General features: G+C 40.1%; 1 protein-coding gene across 1 annotated transcript in view; it reads right to left on the minus strand.

Moving 5' to 3' along the window:
• Positions 1-7,940: 7,940 nt before the first annotated feature.
• The window catches only part of TTK (TTK protein kinase), a 37,520-nt gene continuing 26,030 nt past the window's right edge, over positions 7,941-19,430 (minus strand). Inside the window, exons 16-21 of the mRNA XM_063125793.1 lie at positions 17,954-18,078; positions 16,799-16,879; positions 13,401-13,577; positions 11,246-11,336; positions 10,912-11,009; positions 7,941-8,395 (exon numbers count right to left, since the gene is read on the minus strand). Of these exons, the coding sequence (XP_062981863.1) occupies positions 8,327-8,395; positions 10,912-11,009; positions 11,246-11,336; positions 13,401-13,577; positions 16,799-16,879; positions 17,954-18,078 (641 nt within the window). The 3' untranslated portion in view covers positions 7,941-8,326. The remainder of the gene's footprint in view (positions 8,396-10,911; positions 11,010-11,245; positions 11,337-13,400; positions 13,578-16,798; positions 16,880-17,953; positions 18,079-19,430) is intronic.

Raw genomic sequence — 19,430 nt, forward strand, 5'->3', positions numbered from 1 at the left:
TCTTTATGCACCAGTTCCAGATCCTGAGTGCAGAACGGTTCAGGGGGTGCGATCTTGTTCCACCCTGCCTGTTGATGTAAGCCACTACGGTGGTATTGTCCGTCGCGATCAAGACATTTTGGCCCTTGATCATCTGTGCAAATGTCTTTACTGCATTTTCTACTGCCAAGAGTTCGAGATGGTTGATGTGATGTTCTCTCTGTGATCGAGGCCAGCGACCTTGAGCGGTAAGGGAGTTGCAATGAGCTCCCCATCCTTCTAGGGATGCATCCGTTGTGATCGTTACCGAGGGCGCCTGTTGTTGGAATGGAACGCACTCCAGAAGCGTCGACATCGAGAACCACCATTTCAGAGATGCCCTCACTTGCTTAGGTATCGAAAGGTAAGTTCGTCGAGCATCGTGCCGGAGATCGTAAGTTCTCAAAAACCAGGCCTGCAATATCCTCATTCTGAGTCTTGCAAATCTGATGACTGCCGTAGTAGCCGCCATCAGGCCTAATAGTCTCTGAATTGTCCATGCCGAAACTTTTCGGCGGCTCTCGGTATCGATGGCTAACTGCTGTAAGGTGTTCGCCCTGGTCGACGGTAAGTAAGCTCTCCCATCTCGAGACGACAGAGTTACCCCTATGAAGTCCAACCTCTGTTGTGGGATCAAGATGGACTTTTCCTCGTTGACCCACAGACCCAACGAGTTCAACAGGTTGAGGGTGGTTAGAATATCTGACTGGAGCGTCTCGCTGTTGTCCGCCACCAGAAGCCAGTCGTCGAGGTATGGATAAATGAATATTCCTTTCTGTCTTAGGTGGGCGCACACCACCGCCATGACTTTCGTGAAAACCCTCGGTGCCGTGGCCAACCCGAACAGAAGAACGGTGAATTGGTACTGGGCTGTACCGATCGAAAACCGAAGGTAAGCTTGATGCGACTTCCTGATGGAGATATGGAAGTACGCATCCTTCAGATCCACCACTGCGAACCAAACCCCTTTGTGTAGGAGCTGCAAAATCGAAGTAACCGTTGTCATACGGAACTTCCTCGGGGTGATGAATTTGTTCAATTGTCTTAAGTCCATGATCAGTCGAAGACCTCCATCTTTCTTCGGGACCGTGAAGTATCGGGAGAAAAATCCCTGGTTGAGTTCCTCTGCGGGTACGGGAGAGATGGCTCCCTTCGATAGTAAGGTCTGTACCTCGAGCAGCAGAGGAGGGGATGGCGCCGTTACTTTCACCCCCGAAAAAGGAGGAAGGACATCGAGCTCGATGGCATACCCCGAGTTGATGATAGTGAGCACCCAGGAGTCTGTTGTTATTGACTCCCATTGATGGTAATGGGGTGCTAGGCGGTTCGCAAAGGGAGGTGGATCTGGTACTGAAGAGTCAAACCCGCTGCTTCTTAGAGAAGTCGGGCTGACGTTTTTCCTGCTGGAATCGGCTCTGGTAAGGCCGCTTCCTCTGAAGTTGTTGCTGCTGCCTCGGCTGCTGGTATTGAGGCCGTTGCTGATATTGATGTTGTATAGGTGGCCTTGTCCATCTTCTGGGTTTGTACTGTACAGGAGGAGCAGAGAAACCCATTTTTTTTAGCAGTCGTACGAGCCTTATAGATGGAATCGAAGGTCTCGTCGGTATTTGAATTAAACAAGCCTTCGCCATCGAAGGGCATGTTTTCAATTCTAGCCTTTGTCTCGGTTGGAAGGTTGGCTGATCGTAGCCAGGCATGCCTCCTCAAAGATATGGCCCCCATCATATTCTTTGAGTGGCAATCGACTTGGTGTCTTGCCGTCGATAATTGTTGCCTTGCAATTGCCGAAGCCTCCGATTGGAAGACCCTCGCTAAATCTCTTTTATCCTCTGGGAGGTAGTCACATAGTGACCCCACTTTCTCCCAGAGGAAGAGCTGGTATCTTGCCATCGTTGCTTCATAAGTTGAGGCTTTGATACCGAGGGACGCTGCAGAGTAGATCTTTCTTCCTGCTAAATCTAGCTTCCTGCCCTCTTTATCTACGGGAGCGGAATGGGCTCTCTGTGATTGACCCTGAGCTGACTCCACCACGATCGAATTTGGTTTTGGGTGCTTGATTAAGAATCCCGCATCCCGCTCCTGAATACGATAAAGGGTCTCCAATCTCTTTGAAGTCAATTGTGTCATAGCCGGTGTCTCCCATGATAGTTGCGCTGTCTGCTTGAGTCCTGGAGGGAATGGGATCGCAATTGTAGAATTGGTTTTTGTTTGAAAAACATCGTAGATGGGGTCGATCACCGGCTCGTCTGCTTGTTCAAGATCTAAGCCTAGTGCCCTGGCCATTCTGGTGATGAGGGATCTTCTCCATGCACAGCATCATTTGGCGATGGTACGGATGCTGCTACTGACTGTACCGAGTCGGAGTCAGATGAGTAGTTACCCTCCGGCGACGAGACAGTAACCAGTTGCATTTGATGTTGTGCTGGTTGAACTAGCTCCTGCTCTGTCGGTACCGTGACAGTTGCAGCAGCTGGTGTTGAAGAGCGGCTTTGGCGTCGAGACGGAGATTGGTATGCTGATGGAGGCCGTAGCGGCAATTGGCAGACCCTAGTAGTAGGTGGAGGTTGGGCAAAACATTCCTCCTGTGGATATTGATAACCCTGATCGGAATGGTAATATCTTTGGGGTCGGTAACGATCCCAATCGTAGAAGCTCTGTCTGCCTTGGGGCTCAGAATACTGGGAGACCCTGTCCCAATCACGCCTCGGTGTTCGTCTGGGCGACACCTGCAAGGGGATTATATCCTGGGACGCTTGCAGTCTTACAGGCTCCCGTGCCGAGGCTGCTGATGCCGAGTCTTGTAACTCACCCTCCGATAAACTGGGAGGGTGTGTCGGTACCGTGTTCCTCGGTATCGACTGGGGTCTCGGCGTCGAGACATGCCTCGATACCGAAACGGCGGCAGGAGGAGTTGTCTGCCTTCAAGGGGGCTCGGATGGTCGAGGAGAGCCATGAGAGGGTTTCTCCGTAGTTGTCTTCTTCTTTTTCTTTTTCTTCTCCATTTCAATGGAGGATTTTGGCGTTCTGGCCTTTTTAGAAATTTTCTTGGCTGCAGAACTTGCCAAAGACCGGCCAGGCGTCAGGGGTATCTGTGCCCTATCAATTGCTCTGGCTTGCACACTCGGCTCTGTGCTTCGGTCAGAAACGGTCTTCGATGCCGTTTTATCCATCGGTGGTTCTGTAGCCCTGAGGGCTTTTTCCCACAGTATTGAGCGAAGGCGATCTGCCCTGTTCTTTCTGGTCTGCTTTGTAAAGGACATGCAATGGTGGCACGCCTCTACAATATGGCCTTCTCCTAATCAAAGGACACAAAGGGAGTGTCCGTCCGTTGGAGGTAGTTTGGCCCCGCACTTGACGCACTTGCGGAACGGAGCCTTTACTGCCATGCGACAGTTGCGACCGTAGTCGCTGAGAGGAAAAACTATCTACAAAAGAAGATATAATAATTATATATATATATATATATATGAGAGAGAGAAAGGACGAAAAAGAAGAAAGCTGAGGAAAGAGGTAAGCTAGAAAATCTTTTAAGAGTAATAATAGAAGAAAACGCTAGAGGTTCAGTTTTTCGGTCTAGGCACAATGGCGGACGACGAAGAACTGAGGTAAGGGCGGGAACCCCATGGACATGCACGGTAGCGTGGGGGGAGGGGTTCCCGCCAAAAACGTTCCACTCAGCTAGAGAAGGTTCCGGTCTGGTCTCTGCGCAGGCGCAAAGCCCATATGTGTGATGCATAGAGACCACGAAGAAGAGCCAGGAATTCCCTGAAACTTAAATTAAAATCATGGCAGAGTTCACAGCATTTTCAAGTACTATCCAAGATTCAGTCACGATGCCATGAGACTGCCGCAATTGGTTTTCTTAAAAAATTAAAATGCTGATTGCAGCATTCAGTATTTTTCAACAATGCTTTCTGAATTTTGTGTCAGTAGGAGAGTTCTTGGTGGTATGGGGATACCAAGTCATCTTGTCTGCCTCCTGAGGAATCTATATAACGAACAAGTAGCAACGGTAAGAACAGACCACGGAACAACGGACTGGTTTAAGATTGGAAAAGGAGTACGGCAGGGTTGTATACTCTCACCTTACCTATTCAACTTGTATGCAGAACACATCATGCGACGTGCTGGGCTTGACGAATCCAAGGCTGGAGTTAAAATCGCAGGAAGAAACATTAACAATCTCAGATATACAGATGACACCACTTTGATGGCTGAAAGCGAGGAGGAGCTGAGGAGCCTTATGATGAAGGTGAAAGAAGAAAGTGCAAAAGCTGGGTTGCAGTTAAACCTCAAAAAAACCAAGATTATGGCAACCAGCTTGATTGATAACTGGCAAATAGAGGGAGAAAACGTGGGGGCAGTGACAGACTTTGTATTTCTGGGCGCAAAGATTACTGCAGATGCTGACTGCAGCCAGGAAATAAGAAGACGGTTACTTCTTGGGAGGAGAGCAATGACAAATCTTGATAAAATATAGTTAAGAGCAGAGACACCACACTGACAACAAAAGTCCGCATAGTTAAAGCAATGGTATTCCCCGTAGTAACCTATGGCTGCGAGAGCTGGACCATAAGGAAAGCTGAGCGAAGGAAGATAGATGCTTTTGAACTGTGGTGTTGGAGGAAAATTCTGAGAGTGCCTTGGACTGCAAGAAGATCAAACCAGTCCATACTCCAGGAAATAAAGCCAGACTGCTCACTTGAGGGAATGGTATTAAAGGCAAAACTGAAGTACTTTGGTCACATAATGAGAAGACAGGATACCCTGGAGAATATGCTGATGCTAGGGAAAGTGGAAGGCAAAAGGAAGAGGGGCCGACCAAGGGCAAGATGGATGGATGATATTCTGGAGGTGACAGACTTGACCTTGGGGGAGCTAGGGGTGGCAACGGCCGACAGAAAGCTGGTCCATGAAGTCACGAAGAGTTGGAAGCGACTGAACGAATAAACAACAAGGAGAGAAGAAAGCATTCAGGGCTGACTAAAAGAGGAACTCATCTGTGGTTGAGCTATCATATTGGACTAGGGATGCTGGAGAAATCTGAGAGAGACTAAATGAGTTCAGACTGCTAAGAATTCGACCTTTGGAATCTGCTGCAGATCGTCCTGCCCAGGCCATACAGAATCCATGGACTTTCGGGTTTAACTTTCCCTAAATTTACACAAATTTATTAACAGGAAAATACGTACATTTCTCCTGAGGCATATGCTATGCTGGAAAATATATGCAGGGAAAGTTGAATGGAATGGGGGACAATATGCTAAAGGTTATGTACTAACATAAATTATGTACATTTTTGCAAACTTTCTTATGGAATTATTTACATATTTTTCCACATAATGGGGGGCAAATTGAGTCTGTCTATGAACAAATGACACCCCACAATCTACAAAACATATATGGGTCAGATTTCACAAAATCCCGACATCCCTAGTATATAGAAATGAAATAAACCATACTGAAATGGGTGGAAGGACTTTCTGGTGTTGAGCAGCAAACAAATGTTTTATTATTATTTTAAAGAGGAATTTTGACACTCAATTAGGTATGGTTATTATTGTGAGGAGGAACCTGATTTCTACCTTTAGTTAAACCATCTTTTCCTCTGCTAGAATTTGCTCAGTCTCCATATATTAAATCATTAAGGATGCAGTCCTGTGCACATCTGGACAAAAAACGTCCTACAGTTCCCAGCACTTCCCAGTCAGCACAGGAACGCACCTTAAATTATTCATTTATTACATCTCAGTGGCTGTGGTAAGAAGAAAAGCTAGGATAGCCATTTGTTATACTACCAAATAGCCAAAGCTCTCTGGACAGTTCAAAAAAAGGAAAGGTGAAAGGTTTTATGCTGTGTTGCAGTGACCTAAAATACAAATCATAACATAAAACCTTTAACATACAAGGAAGGGCTACTGCTGAATAGGCCCGAAGAAAGGAAAGGAACAAGGGTCAGATAAGGCAGTGAACAGAAGAAAAAGAAGAAATAAATATAAAGAAAATGGAGTTCACCTGAAATCAACTATAGTGTAACTTCATGGCCACATTTCCCTATTTTGGTAGGCAAGAGAGTTGTAGGTAATGAAGTATCTGGGAGAACATCCAACATTTTATATGGGAGAAAGCCCCTACCCCATATCCCTCCCATAAAAATTATATGGGGGAAATGGGAATTTCTCTGCCTTAGTGGGGAAGGGTAACCCTTGGTGATCTCAGCCACCATTACAGCAGTCCCCAACTCTCTGTTCTGTAACTAACATAACGATGGATATCAGGAAAAACTTCCTGTTAGAGCAGTACGACAATTGAATCAGTTACCTAGGGATGTTGTGGGCACTCCCACACTAGAGGCATTCAAGAGGCAGCTGGACAACCATCTGTCAGGGATGCTTTAGGGTGGATTCCTGCATTGAGCAGGGGGTTGGACTCGATGGCCTTGTAGGCCCCTTCCAACTCTGCTGTTCTATGATTCTATGATTCTATGAAAGGAATGAAGCAGTCTGAGACAACCATAGACACATTGCTGACATGGCTGCTTTGTGAGCTACTTTACAGAGGACAATTCTATATTTGAAGAGCTGCCAGTCCAAGTCCAATTTAAAGATAAAGAACCGTAAGAAAGGAGAGCAGAGGCCGCAAAGTTGCCCAACAGTTAATGCTTGACAACAAATTGAGCAGCAGGCACACAAGTAACCTGGCCACAGTCTTCTCCACTAGGATGAGATGTACTGGATTTCTGTTGAAATTATAGTAATTATCTCTAAATGTGCATCTATACATATAAATATGTATAGATATCTATGGCTCCACATATATCCATCCTCCGATTGGAATCCACCAGGGGAAGAGCCTTCAGCATGGTGGCGCCCCTCCTGTGGAATTCCCTGCCTCTGGAGGTCAGGCAGGCTCCAACCTTGTACTCCTTTCGGCGCCTCCTGAAAACATCTTTATTCCAAAAAGCCTTTCCTTAATATGCAGCCTTGAATTTTGTTTTTGCTTCTTTTAAATTTTGGTTTAACTGTTTTATTCTGTTTTTATTTTCATTTTATCTTTAAATTTTTCAATGGGGAGCGGTATATAAATATTCTAAATAAATAAATAAGAACATGCAAATGTTATGGAAATCCATGTCCTCTTTTTTTGGTTGCATATTTCCTCTTCATTGGCAATGCTTAAATGGCTATCCTAGCTTTTCTTCTTACCACCATCACTGGGATGGGTTATAGCACAACATAACTGAAGAAAGGGGAGGCAGAATTTGGTGCCTAAAGCAAGAGTGAAGGGATATGGTCAGGACTACAGGGGAAAGAGAGGGAAGAACCCAAGGGAAATGGTGAAGCTTCCAGAGTTTGAGAAGTTGAGAGCTGGCAATCCACCTACTAAGCAGCAGCTCCTGTTTACAGGCCTAGTTTCATACACATTCCCACTGTTTGATGGGCATTGTGGTAAACAAATGATTAAACCAGTGCTTAAAATAACAAAACTTGGTGGCTCACCATCTAAACACAGCTATACCAGCCCCCAAGAACTGCACGGAGAAATAAGTGCAGCTACATTAAAGCAAGTCACATGGCATTTAAAAATAAAATGTTTCTGTTCCACAAATGGCAATGGAAACAGCTGATAATTTATGAGCTAAATTATTCAGCTACAATGCAGGCTCAATGCGCACAGAACATTCTCTTTGCTTGAGTGATGTCATCATTATGAGCAAACATCTACCAACTTACCAGTAACGAGAAACAATTAATAGAATTGAAATAGTGAAATACAAGATTTCAAGTACAGTATTATTATTTTGGTTAATTTTCCAAATCAGAAAGTGTGAGGTGTATTTTTTGTTTTTGTTTCTAGGATAGTCTGTCTATTTATTTTAAAAAACACACAATAAGTACATCAACACAGTCATTTTATTTTATTTTTATTTACAAGATTCATTTGTTGTTTGTCAGCACACCTGCTGTCACTTATAAATCAAAATGTTTCCATGAGAGTATGTACTGAACAACACAAGTGGGAGTAAAAGCAGCTAAAATGCAGTGCTATCTTACACAGTGCTCCCCCACCAGCAAAAACTGAAAAACAATATGCCAACTAGACCTGATGGAAAAGGAAATAATGAATTCAACCTTCAGGATAAACACTGACAAATATTAGACGCTCCCAATGGTGAAAAGAATTCAGCTGAAACCACAGATATTAAAACATTTTAAGTGGCAAGACAAATCGATTTAAACAGGACCATCCCTTGCCTTTTGTAATACATTTTTAAACTAAACTTTATGTATCACGTTGTGTTCCATGTTTACCAATCAGAGTTTGCAAAAGCAGACACATCTAAACCTTCGCCTTTGTTGCACTGTTCATATAAAGTCTGAAATTTTAAAAAGAGCAAAACAAATTATCAGAAATTATCTTTTCTTTCAAAACTCACAATCTGACATGGAGCTTTTGACTTAAATCCTTTTGACTTCATCCCAGCTGAAACAAAGCCCAAGTAAATATATTTACCTGCATTTTCTCACATTAACCTTCTCTCTCTTTCCTTCACTCACCACATTGACCCCAATTTGTTTCTCTTTGCCTTTCATTCCTTTTGCTCTCTAAGCCACTGTTGAAATTTAGGGTTGAAACCAATGTTGTGTGAGTGGAAATCTGCTCGCACAATGGCACTTTGCCATCCTTGCTTTCCCCTTGTGGTTCCTATGCTTCCCCAAATCTGCTCCAGAGGGTCCCCAATCCTCCGGACCTAACCTGGGAAAGCCACACCAGTGATTTCACTTCCACTGGTAGAACTTCACCATTGGATCCAACCCTCAGATTCCAAGTGTATTGGGACAGGATCTGCTTATTTTTTCTTTTCTTTTTTTGATTATGAAACTTCTAAAAATGTCACGTACAGGTGGCAATCTATAAATAATAATATCATAAATGAAAGCACCATATACATAAAATGTCAGCTCCATTTGCCTCTTGCTCACATTGGACACTCAGTGAACACTCTTTTCCAAGTTGGGATTAAATGTACACACTGGAAGTCCAGTGTCACAGGGTGTATGTGGAGTATAGACCCAGCAGCAGAATTCTGTGCAGAATCCCATTCCTTACTTTTCTCCTCCAGATACCCCTTGATTTTTCCACTAGAGGGGGAAAAAAGTAAATTTAGCACTGATGTATCTTGGTATAAAGAGTTTTAGATTTGCAGTGTCTGATGTTAGCAAGGCAGTTCCAAAATTAGTGTAATAATATTCTAACTGGGGGCGGGGGGAAGAGACAAGCATTGGGAAAGCTGTTTTTGAGATTTGACTGAAGGACAATTTGCCCAAACTTGCTGAAATTCAACAAACCAATCTCATTAATTCACGTTTCTCTGGAAAAAAATCAAGTACTATAATTAGGAGGACTTGAAATTTATGGACAACATCCAGTATCATGCAAGCAGACGCCCATTCGCACAATGGGATTTCAGCTTCCTCTCCAGTGCCCTGCACTTCCCCAAATCTGCTTCCCCAAATCTGCAGTAGCAGATTTGGATACACAAGGGAATGGGAAATCCATTCCCCCAAATGAGTCGATGCCACATTCATGGACAGACACTGTTGGAATTTCACCCTATATTTCTACTTTTGAATTACACATTATAAAGCAATTTATCTTCATTATTTCACATAAGCCTGTGTGTGTAACTTTACTCCTTGTGCATTTTAAGTCAAAATTTCATCTTTTAATTTAACCTTGTATGTGGCTTTTAAATAATCACAGCAATTTTCATTACTTCACCTAAAACAGTATAGCTGGAAGATGGAAATGTTGGGGGAAATATGTCATGTCAAGAAGCAAAACACAGACCAGAATTCCCTGTACTATCCAACAGAAAAGTGAGCATACATTTACAATGCAATTTTACCTCCCTTTAAGTCAAGGTTAAATCTGATTTGACTGAAGGGTGAGAATTTTTTTTGAAGGCAGGCCCAAAGGAAATCTGATTAGATATTTCCACATTTAAGAGCTTAGTAATTTAAGATAGCTTTCTTCAAGCCACCACTGCCCAGGCTTGTTTACACAGGCAAGATTTAAGGATATTTTAACTGCATATCTATGCTTACAATTCGCTACAAGGTTAGTGTTCCTACTGTGTATTTTGACAACTTCCTAGGGTAAAATGAAGGCATGTCTCCCCAATTATCCCACAGGTGTTTTCCCTTGGCTTTTAATTTACCATTTTATAGATTGTAAGCCTATGCGGCAGGGTCTTGCTATTTACTGTTTTACTCTGTACAGCACCATGTACACTGATGGTGCTATATAAATAAATAAATAATAATAATAATAATAATAATTTTAATTCCTTAACTAGCTGTGCCCTTGGATTTTTATTGTGGGATGACTTATTGTTTAAACAAGACTCCTTGAGGGAAAAGTGACATATAAAATCAAATATAGTAATTCCTAGGAATAGATGACAGGCTGGGGTTTGGCAGCTATTTTCATATTGTAAGTTGGAAAATGTGCATGACAGAGAAATAGAGGTTTTCCCCTCTGGCTAAAACCATGAAGTAGTTTCTACTTGTGTCCTGTCTTAGTGAAAGTGCTGCGAAGTAGCTAATATATACAACGTTAATGACGAGAGCTAGCAAAACTAGTTTTTCTGCCTTTCAAGGCCCCCAGCTTCATCAGCAATACATTTCTTGATCCATTATTTCTTACATCGTCCAGTACCATCCAACTCTTAATACCATTCCTCACTACACATTTGCTACACCCAGAGCCCACATATTCTCTGGGTTGACTGCAAGCAGGAACTGCTTCACTTCCATATTCTCTTAGTGCTAAGTGTTACAAATATCAAATTACTAAAGCAATACCACTATGTAAAATACATTTACTTACTCTAGCAGCTCTAGAAATCGAGTTGGGAGAATTCAAGCCAATCAGTTGACCAAGGATACGTTTCATATCCTCTGTTGTTCCTTTTGCAGCCAAATGCCCTAGAAGAATTTAAAATTTGGTTAAGGCTTTATACATATGGCCAATGCTTTCAGTTAAAGTGTGTGAAAATTTGGATACCATGGCACTGGGCGACAAACCTTAAACTAAAAGATATACTTTAGTCTATGAAAGTATTAGCCAAAGGAATGAACACAGAGGATCACTTTTACATAAAAGAACTCTGGTGAAATTAAATAAAATGCAACAGTAAGATTTATTATAAGGCTAAAATTACCTGTTTGTGATTTGGTTTGGATATGCACATAAGGATGAATCAACAATTCAGAGATAGATATTCTTTGTTTACGATTCCTTATCAAACAGCGCTGAAAGAAATTGGCATTAATTTGAAAATTAATCTTCAAAAATACACACTGTTTTCTGAAGATTATATTTACAGGTAACTTAGTTTTTCACATTTTACATAGGATTGTATCTACTGTTGTACTCCATTTGTGACTTGTAGCACAGGACTTAAGCCTGCAGTTTTAAAATAGAATAGATTCTGTGAACATTCCATGTGACAGAGTAGAGTGGGCGCACACTAAATGAATGTTGCTGCTATTTCAAAGAGGTTGGTCACATTTGAATAATCATACCTCAGTTTAGTAAACTGAAATACGCATGAGCCTTTTGTCCATGCATGCAGGCCCTCCACATAAATTGCAATTAAACTAGGAACTCTCTAATTAATCCTAATCTCCTGTTTTGTCCAAACCGAGAAGCTTTGTTACCAGCTTTGGAAAAAGCTGAACTTCTTAAACTGCTGTTTAAGGTCCTGGCTTGTTCCAAAGAAGGTAACCACAGTTTCCCAGTTCAACCAAGGCAGGGAAATATAGTTAAATGTAGACTTTTAGGATTAATGACAGCTCACACAAAAAGGCACTGCAGGCACAGGTAAAAGGCTCACCCAAACCAGGCCAATGTGTTCATAAAATAAATAGTTACTTCAAGTTCCCTACTTCTTGTATGTTTTCCTATACAGCATCTAACGTATCTACTGCTCTCAAAGTGATAAGAAGCTAGACAGAAAACTAGTTTTGAGTATTTATGAGCTACATTCATTTGGTTTATGATGATATGAAAACATTCTTAGCAATAAAAAAAATCTTAACTACAGCTGTACAGAACCATGGTTTAATACACACAGTCCATTACTAACATGCTTATAACATATTTCACATCATTCCCTCATTTACAACATTTACAATGTTCCAGCTATGAGTGTTGCTTATGTAGCCAAAATGGTGTGACGTGGCTACAAGTCAGAAATACTAGAAGGATCAGTCAAACCCTAAGGTTTGCACAAATAACATAAAACTGGTCTAAAACCCCTACACATTTCATTAAAATGCGTAATATTTAATATATCTTTAAAGAAAAGGTGAGAGAACATATTTTGGGGAGGTGTGATGAACTCGTTTCCTGGTTTTCATCAACATTTCATGCAGTTAACCCTGACACACCAGTCCACAGCCCGCTCCTATGGCTATTGGGTTTATTGGTTTTTAAAGACACATTCAATGTAATCAAATATTTGACATGAATAATTTTACTGTAAGATCTAGTTCTCACTAAGATGTAATCCATGTGTTTAGACTGTTACTTCGGACTGCAAATGAGGGCTCACATGACTGTGCTTTTATTTATGAAGTTTCCCTATACAAACTTGATTTTGAAGATCAAAAGTTCTAGGCACTCTTCTCCCATACTGGCTAGTTATCTATATACAGGCAGATTATTCAGCCCTTTGAGCTCCCACTGGTAGTTTTAATTTGCAGCCAAGATGCAGGTTTAGCCTTACAAATCAGCTACTAAGAAGAGGTTGTTGTGTTTGTGTTTTGGGGATTTCAAATTGGAGCTAGCAGATGACAACCAGAAGGAAAATAAAGCTTTTCACAGAAGCATTTCTATGATGATGCTTGCTATTCAACTCTTTAAGCAAAATCAAAACAAACCACATACATTTTGTGATTTTTAATTTTTAACAACTGAATAGTTTGGGAAAAACCAATTCAAGCAAAAGTATATGAGCTTGGTTCCCAAGAACCATGTGTCAAATGAAGCTTACAGAACATTTATTTTTAAAATAGCAACTCCCAAAAACCTCTCTGTAGGAGAGATGTCCCCCTTCCAGATTTTGGGCCAATTCCTCTCTTCCCCCAGCAGCCCTTTGGCACCCATCCCATGCTGTTAAGGCAGCTTTTCAGGAGGTTGCAAGAGAGAGAAGAAGAACAGGAAGCACCCCTTCCACTCATGACCTCAACGCTATGGCGGACTTTTTCCTTACTAAAAACATTAACGTCAGAAATGGCTTCCTAAATACAAGTCATTTAACACTTAATGTGGCAAGGGAAAAGGTATTATTAAAAAGTGATACAAAAGGATACCTTTAGGACATCCTGGAGATCTTTTTCCGCAATATCAGGAAACGCTATTTCATAATTAGGGTCAATTATGGCATGAAGTTTTGTGAACTGATTTGTTATGTGCTGAAATGGAGTTCTTCCATAAGTCATACAATATAAAATGCAGCCCAAAGACCAGACATCACTTTTGGGGCTGATCTAAAAGCAAAAGCCAGGAGGAAGAAAAAAAAAATCCCCCTATGAGTGAGAAGTTCTTGCCATGAATGACACAACCAATCTGGTGCAACAGAGTATCAATTAAGCAATAAAGACATTACAAAACGTGATCAGTAACACACTTTGTGAAGATGCGTATTGCCAAAGGCAATGCATTAAACTGTCAGGTTAATCCATTTTTTCAAAGTTATATCACACAAAGAAATAAACAACAACTTTAATAACGTAAGAGCCATGCTAATCCAGGATTCTGTTCACACAGCGACCAATCTGCTGCCCATGGGAAATCCACAAGCAGGTCATGAGTACAAAAGCACCTTCCAGCTAACAGGTGTACATAAGTTTATTACTTCAGATAATGGAGGTAGCATATAGCTATCAGGACTAGCAGCCATTGATAGCCTTCTTCTCCAGGAATTTCTCCAGCCCTCTTTTAAATGGTGTCCATCACCACATCTTGTGGTAATGAACTAAATGAATAAGTTCCAAAGTTTAACTAACTACATTTTATAGAATCGTTGTTTCAAATGAGTAATTGGTATATAAAATTGTTCAAGAAACCGATGTACTGATAAAGCATCCAATGGGGTACAATGTTAAAGATTCCTTAATAGGAGCATTCCATTGTCACGTATGGGACATTTATACTCAAGTTCAGGACAAAGAATCTTTTGCATATACTACTAATGTTTAAAGTGAAACGATTTATTTTGCAGCATATGAATACAATGGTCATTACTAGCAGAACAGGGTTAGTAACTTTAAATTCAGCAAGAAACAATTATCTTAGATACTATTAATATTGTGTCACGTATGGGACACAAGAATTTCCATCTTCGTGCACATGGTTATCTGCAATTAAATATTTCTGTGAACTTGAAACTAATTCAACTTTTTTCTGATAATTCCTGAGATATCAGCTCACATTTATATCCATGTCAGACTCAATTTTTACATTTTAGCTCAGTCAAAAAAATGTTTTTTGATGTCACGTATGGGACATTCTCTGTCACGTATGGGACACTGTCTGCACTACAATGTAAAAAACTCACTTAGGACTACTAAATATGAGTTATTAATTGATTTAAGACACTAGCATCAACAAATAATGCAGTTAGAGCATTTAAGCATTGATATTTGAAAAGTTCCTTTACATTAGAATAATTCTGAAAATTTATACGTGGTGCAGCGACGAGAGTTCAAAGCCACAGATGGTGGGTCCTTAAAGGAGTATGTAATACAATCAGGAGTGTGGGACACTTATAATGATGTTTGTTGGCAGGAACCATTACACTCACTTTAACTCCATCCATGCCACAGACTTCCATAACACTGCCTGGGTAGGCCACCTTATTATAACTAAAGAAGCACCAAGCACTCTCCAGGGCATGGTGTTTGAAGGAAATTAGACCGTTTGGTTTAGCCTGCACAATATGATATGATGCTATCCCAGGCACAGTGATAGTTCCTTCCCAAGGCTTGTCTTTCTCTACTTGGGAATGTATTTCACTCTGGGAAATGTACAGAGTGCATGTTGAGGGAGCAAGTTCATTTGCTAACTGTGCAAACTCCACTGCATTCTGTACAACACTGACATTGCCTTGGCTCATGGCCTTTTCACATTGCCTCCCACACCATCAACTATTCCTTTGCCATGTGAGGTGGCAAAATATTTCCAACTGAATTTTCTTTGGTATTTTTTTTGCTAGAAGCTTCAGCACGTGCACCATGTATTTGTTCTTGAACTCGGATGCAGGTCCATCGCTCCAATTGATGTCCTGAGTAACACCAGTTTCTTCACTCATTATCTCATAGAGTTTCTTCAGTATTACATACACAGTGTGTTTGTCCTTCTGTGTTATATCTGAGTACAAGAGGAAGGTTCTACAAGATCCATTTAAGAAGACAGCTGCAGTGAAAAGCGTTACACTTGCTCGAGACCAAAGGGCACTCTGAATCTCGTTCCGATACTCACAGCTATAAGACATAGCAAAATCAATTTGCAGCACTCTTACATTTTCCAGTTTTTGATCACTTAAGAAAGCATTTGCTTGTATTCTTTTTATGTGAACATGACCCAGAAAGTTTTCATAACTTGAAACAATATCTTCGTGTAATTCACCAGCACAACCATCTTTCATGCTTAACACTAGTCTTCCATCAGCATCCTTTCCCCACTGCTTCCATGTGACGTGCTTTGCTGGCTCTTCAGAAAATGGAATATTTTTTCCACTGGAACATTTTTCACATGTATTTAGTTTTTTTCTTGCATGTTCTCTGCAACCTCTTTCGAACTCTTTCATACTTCTTCCTCTGCAACTTCTCTCTGCTACTCATAGACATATTTTTCTTTCTTCTCAGTTTTTTTAACCTTTCATTTTCCTTTTTTTGAAATTCTGGATCCTCCATCTTCTTCTTTAGTCTCATTTTCTTCATTCTTTCAGCACTACTGCTCTTTTTATTTTCAGTTGACACATTCATTGTGCATTATCTGCATAATAAGTGTCACGTATGGGACAATAAATAAAGGGACATGTAAACTGTTTAAAATACAAAATTAACATTAAGAAAGTATTTCATTGTGGACAACATTATCTTTGTTTTAAATCTGCTTTACTACATTTTAAATGCTACAAATAACATATAACCTAAAAAGTGCACTTTTTCATGTCACGTATGGAACAGCAAAACTATATGCATAATTAGCTATATATCTGCTAATAAACACACAGTTTCTAATGTTTTAACATGTAGGCCGCTACTTTAGGACCTTACCTTTGCTATCAGAATGAAAACAACACTTAATTCACTGTACAATACAATGCTAACACTTAATCAAATGTAACCTCATTTAGCATGTGACTGATCTTGACAATGGTAGCCATTTTGAAAACCAAGTTGTGCAATAATAATAGCAAAAAAATTATCTTTCATCATCAAAATACCCTCTTTCCACTATATATAACTAATACAATACAAAATATTAACTAATTTTTCATTCTGAAATTTCATGTTTTGTCCCTGTTTCAGTGGAATGCTCCAATAACAGAAATCAAACAATTTTTTTGAAAAAGCTCATACTCCTATATATTTGTGACTGCTTTATTTTCATCACAAACAATAACTCTGTGCCAGATTTGCACAAATTCAAAAAGCAAGATATAAAGCATTTCCCCTTTTCAATTATAGGGAAATTATATTACCTTTGACCTTGACTTGCCATTTTCTCCGCAAGAAGACATGTCTTTGATTGCCTCTGGTGGCATATAATTAACTGTACCAACCTAGAAGCATTAAAAATAGGAATATATTTAAATGACAATTATATTTAAAAATACTGTCTCTGACTTGCTCAATTTTTCTTTGAAAGCTCGCTCTAAAAATGCCTTGAGAAACAATGCTCTTAAAAACCACAATTTTAAAATAAGTGGGTTTCAGCAAAGCAAACAAGAAATAGAATTCTGGTATATATCATTAGAAACATTAGTACAAAACTAAAAGTTTGTCTAGAGATTAGTGCTGAGATAAAAGTTTATCCATAATAAGAAACCTGGTAAAATGGGAAGCCTGGTTGTTTTTAACCTCAGTTAATGTCTGTGCCAATACATCTGTTAACTGCTGTTACAATCAAAGGGAGAAATCCACACTACGGAGTGAATGTGCAATCACACAGTCCACTTCTGATAGCTTAACCTGAACTTGTAACCTTAGTTAAGAGAGAGGACTACTGTACACATCACAAGCCCAATTTGAACTGGATTCTGTTTTTACTATTTTGTAATCTGAAAAATGCAAAGGATTTCTTCAACTCTGTAGAACTCCATGCCAGTCCACCCTTTAAAATGGAGTTAGGAAACCTGAAGATTTCCAGTTGTTGGATTTCAGTTTCCTTCAGCCTCAGGCAGCCTGGCCAATTTCCAGGGATGATGATTGGGAGTTGTAGACAACATCTGGAGGGCTACAGGTTTCCACCACTGCTTTAAGCTGTATGGGCTGTATCTATCTGGTTCACTTCCGATGAGATTCAGTCTCTGCCCCACACCTTCATCCCTCCCCTTGCACACTTCAGAAGCAGAAGCCTAATATAACTGGAGCTCCAACACTGAAAGAATCAAATCTCACCAGAGACAGTTGTGAAGTCTGTAACCTGCGCCCTGAGCAATATGAGCCTTGACTAGGTTGACTTATCATTAAGTCAGACAAAACATGCAAACACATGCAAAATTCTTTACAATTCGCCTGGTGACCACATGCTCTCCTCTCCTACATTACAAAAACACTGATACTAAGAACTCACTCAATGCAACTGTAACTTTTGTTTTTATCAATATAGCACAGGGATACCCCAACAGTCTCACCTGTGAATCTTTAACAATGCTAGTTGCATCCGACTGCATTTGATTTGCAATACCAAAATCTATTAGTTTTAACATTCCGTCTACTAGTAGAAAGTTTGCTGGTTTCAAATCACTATGAACAATACCTGCAAAATAAGATTGTTTTTCAATTAGCCCAAATTAAAATGCAATTTCAGAGTGTAATGGCTAATAAGGCATGTACTTACTCTATTCTCATTCACCACCACAATACGGGAGGGGAGGATTTCAAATCCTAGGCACCTCCAATCCAAGCAATTAAACATGGTTTTTTTCCCAGCCCTGATATGAGATTGCGATTTGGCTCTGGCATCCATTCTTCTCCCAGGGGAAGGTCTTTTTTGTATCTTTTAAAATTAGAGAACCCAGCTAGGAGACTCTATGGAACCACCTTACAGCTTTGAAATATATACATTTGCCAAGCTTTGGCTGGTGGTCCAGCTGCATTCATTCCTAGTATGGTTAGATTTAGCCATGGTCCTATATACATTAGTTAAATCTCGAAGGACTTACTGTTACATGCTCTACATTGGGCTGCTCCCAAAAACTACTTAGAAAGTTGAACTAATGCTGCTGCTAAAGTTTTTGTCTGGGGCAAAGTGCTGGGATTATGTGATCTTTAATAGTTGCACTGGCTACCAATTTGTTTCCAAATTCAAGGTGCTGGTTCTTACCTTTAAAACTCTAAATGCCTTGGGACCTGGCTATTTGAAGGACTATCTCCTCCCATGTAAACATGCCTGAATTTTAAGATCAGCCTTTGTGCCTCGCCTTGTGTGTAACGTCACAGTGTCTTGGATGTTTAGGAAATAGCTAATTTTGCTTTATTGGTCTTGCTGGAAAGACTATTGAGAAAATACTAAGCCACCTATCTTAAAACAACATAAGATGTCTTATTATGAAATACAAATACCAAAAGTTAGTGAGAAATAATTAAGCATTTAAAACGTAGATAAATAAAAAGTAGCAATTGTATTAAAGGGAAGACAATGCAGAGACATAAGCATGTTCACAATTTCTGGATAAGTGGCATAAAAAAATAATGGCGAAGTTGACTTAAATGGTATTCAAAGAAAAAATGCTGAGTTAAAGCCCTATCACTTGGGCCAAAAAGTTCTTTGAGTAATGAAAAGGTGTGAGACTATTATTCCAGATCAAAAATGTAAAATTTTTGCTTTTCACTTAATGAGCAAAATGAGCAAAAAGGTATATACTTCAAAAAGCTTGATATACAGATGTCAAAAACATAATTCAAAATTAAACTTATCTAGCCTGAAAGGTATATGCATAAGTCTTTTTTAATGTTCTAATTTCTTTGGAATGTTTAATAACAGTGAGATAATTAAGACTGTGAGCCGTAATTTATGGGACAGTAGATATTAGCAATGAAGTAATTTCCTAGACAAAAAAAGAAATAAATATGTGATTTTAGAATGCAGGAGTTTCTTAGTAGAAACTC

Source organism: Elgaria multicarinata, chromosome 4, assembly GCF_023053635.1.
Source record: "Elgaria multicarinata webbii isolate HBS135686 ecotype San Diego chromosome 4, rElgMul1.1.pri, whole genome shotgun sequence".
Lineage (NCBI taxonomy): Eukaryota > Metazoa > Chordata > Lepidosauria > Squamata > Anguidae > Elgaria > Elgaria multicarinata.